At 32.9% G+C, this 2,742-nt stretch overlaps 1 protein-coding gene across 1 annotated transcript; it reads right to left on the bottom strand.

The window, feature by feature from the left end:
* Positions 1-259: 259 nt before the first annotated feature.
* LOC124942113 (60S ribosomal export protein NMD3-like) lies at positions 260-1,841 on the bottom strand. The gene has a single exon (XM_047482538.1). The coding sequence runs from the start codon at positions 1,839-1,841 to the stop codon at positions 297-299; it is 1,545 nt and encodes a 514-aa protein (XP_047338494.1). The 3' UTR covers positions 260-296.
* Between the last annotated feature and the right edge of the window lie 901 nt (positions 1,842-2,742).

The raw sequence follows: 2,742 nt of genomic DNA on the forward strand, positions 1-2,742 counted from the left end.
AAACATTTTTTTTAGTTAAATAATAGTTTCACATCAAGATTTGGGTGGATCCATATCTATATATATCTAAAAAAAATGTTATCAAATGTAACCTTGAGTTAATAATATGGGGAATCAACCATTTGGTGCATGTTCCCTTGAGTTAATAATATGGGGAATCAACCATTTGGTGCATGTTCCCAAATCAACAAAAGGAGAAACAAAACATGAAAAACAAAAAGTACTTTCAAAACATAGAAATAAATCATCAAATCCCATAACAGAAAATAGAACACAAACAAAAACATAACTTATACTTACTCACTCATGTTACCATCATCATCATGATCATCATTTAGTTCAAGATCAGCCAGCAGTTCATCCAAAGGCACAGAAGGCACATCCTCTCCATCAGTTACAGATCCCATTTCAGACGGCTGATATTCCTTATTCCTATATAAAGATATATTAAACCTCAAATCAGGATTCTCCTCCAAATCCCTCAAGAAACTTTCATATTCAGAATCCCTCTTCTCTTCTTCTCCTCTAAGCCCTCTAGCATTAGGATCAATTTCCATATTCAAAGATTTCAGCTTCCAAGACCGCACCTTCTTTCCATGTTTCCTCAGCCGTTTCTCTTGATAACACTTCTTCACTAAGATCACTTCAGGAACAACAAGACCTCCTCTATACTTATCAAGCTCCATATCATTACTATTAGCACCATATAAGTCATATCCAAGAGCATAGTCTCCCGGATTCAACAAATGGCCCAAATGAGTTCTTATGTTAAATATTGTATCATTTCTACCAAAATCCGATACTCGAGCAACTTGGGCATCAGCCATTAAGTACTTGGAACCAGCAATGCTAACTTCTGAGGAGATTACCTCAATATCTAGAACAACATACTGAACGAGCTGCTGACTTGTAAGTAGTGATTTGAATCCGACTCGCCAATACTGATCGGCGTCTAGAAAACAGTGTCTGAGGCTAATAGGGTCCAAAAGGGATATAGTGTTGCTAACTTTAATGCAAATTACCATCGGTCCGAGATTTCCCAAGCTGTTTGAAACTTTCGAAGGTAGACAGATGAGATCTTCGCGACAGATTGGACATATCTCGACTGAAAAAGTGTATTTGTAATGGTAAGTATTGCTCTTTTGGTCTTGAGAGACAAGTTGTTTATCGTCGCGACTTTTGATCGGAACAACCTTCCTTAGAAACTCGAGGAATTTCACAGCGTGACTCCTGTTACCAAAGAAGAAATCAATCCCCTTATCCAACTGGATAACTCTTATGGATTTGACTGAAGCATCGTGCTTGAGTATAAGCTGCTCAAGAAAGAAGAATGATCGTCTATGAGAGACGTGTTGCCTTAATTGGACTGCGGCCACCCACTGGTCAGGATTCGCTTGAACTCTGGAACAAGATTCACACATGTGATCTTGAACTACAAACTCGACTACATAAGATTGCTCAAGTATAGCCCCGTTAAGGACTTCTTTCTGAACAGTGAGTTTCACTTTTATCCTCTTCGAGTGAGGCTCTGTCCAGATAAAATCCGCATTCACCAGCCTGATTTTGTTTATATTCTTCAGTCTCTTTACGCAGAAGGTTAGAAGCTCCTTAGATTCCAGTTGGGTTTTTATCCACGTCCCTGGTGGCTGTAAATAACTATCGCATTCGGGGCAGTGTATGATAATCACATGCTTTTGTAAGCCTTCTGTGATATCAACTTCTGATCGAAGACACTTCACACACATGTTGGCAGCATTAGGGATCATTGAGATACCACATTTACAACAGAGAACATTACAGACTGTTTTCTGGACGGTGAACATGGCTGATTCCATGGACATTGCTACAGACCTGAAGGAAGAAAATAATCAATGAAACATCATGATTTCATTCAAAATCAATGTTCTGTCATAGTTTTATTTGTTTGGATAAGAAATATCAGATCCTAATGAAGTCAAAATTCTCTAATTTGTCTAAAAAATCCACAATACAAAAGCAACTATGAGATGAATCGAGGAAAAGGGTTTTCAAATTTAAGCTGACTGAAGACATTATATTGCATGATTCATCTCATAGTTTAAGCTATAAAAGAAACGGGAATCTCATAATATCCGATATAAATCATATAATTTTCAGAATAAACATCTTCACCTGTTTCACAGATTAGGAGATTTCAAGAGAAAGGTAGTAATGGAGAATCTCTTACCTTGTTTTGCCTATAAATTGTTGAGAAAGAGACTGCAGAGAATTTCAGGAATACTTTTTTTTAGGTTTCTTCTCTTATAATAATTCATTAAACCTAATATTTTATTTTAAAATATTTTTAAATTAACATTTATTTATTTATTTATTTATTTTGAAAAAAATTCTTAAATAAACATTAATGTTTTCTCAAGTTGGTGAAATTAATTTCAAACTTTTAAATTACATTAAATAAACTTTTTATATTAATAAATTTATTTTTATTGTAAAAAAATAATTCTGATTTTTTTAAAGAAAAAAGTGAGTATATTATCAAAGATTTTAATAAATAGTTTTTATATGTTTAATAAAAAAAATTACTTTAAATACAAAAATAGGTAAAAAAATAAATAAAAATAACTCATTATTAATTATATAATTTAAAAATTATATTAAAATAATAATAATAATAATATAAATTTATAGATGAGAAATGATTAGGTGAGGAAATGACTTGAAATAATCTTATTTACTGAAAAAATTAAATAATTTCTCTATTTT

The sequence above is a fragment of the Impatiens glandulifera genome, chromosome 6 (assembly GCF_907164915.1).
Source record: "Impatiens glandulifera chromosome 6, dImpGla2.1, whole genome shotgun sequence".
Lineage (NCBI taxonomy): Eukaryota > Viridiplantae > Streptophyta > Magnoliopsida > Ericales > Balsaminaceae > Impatiens > Impatiens glandulifera.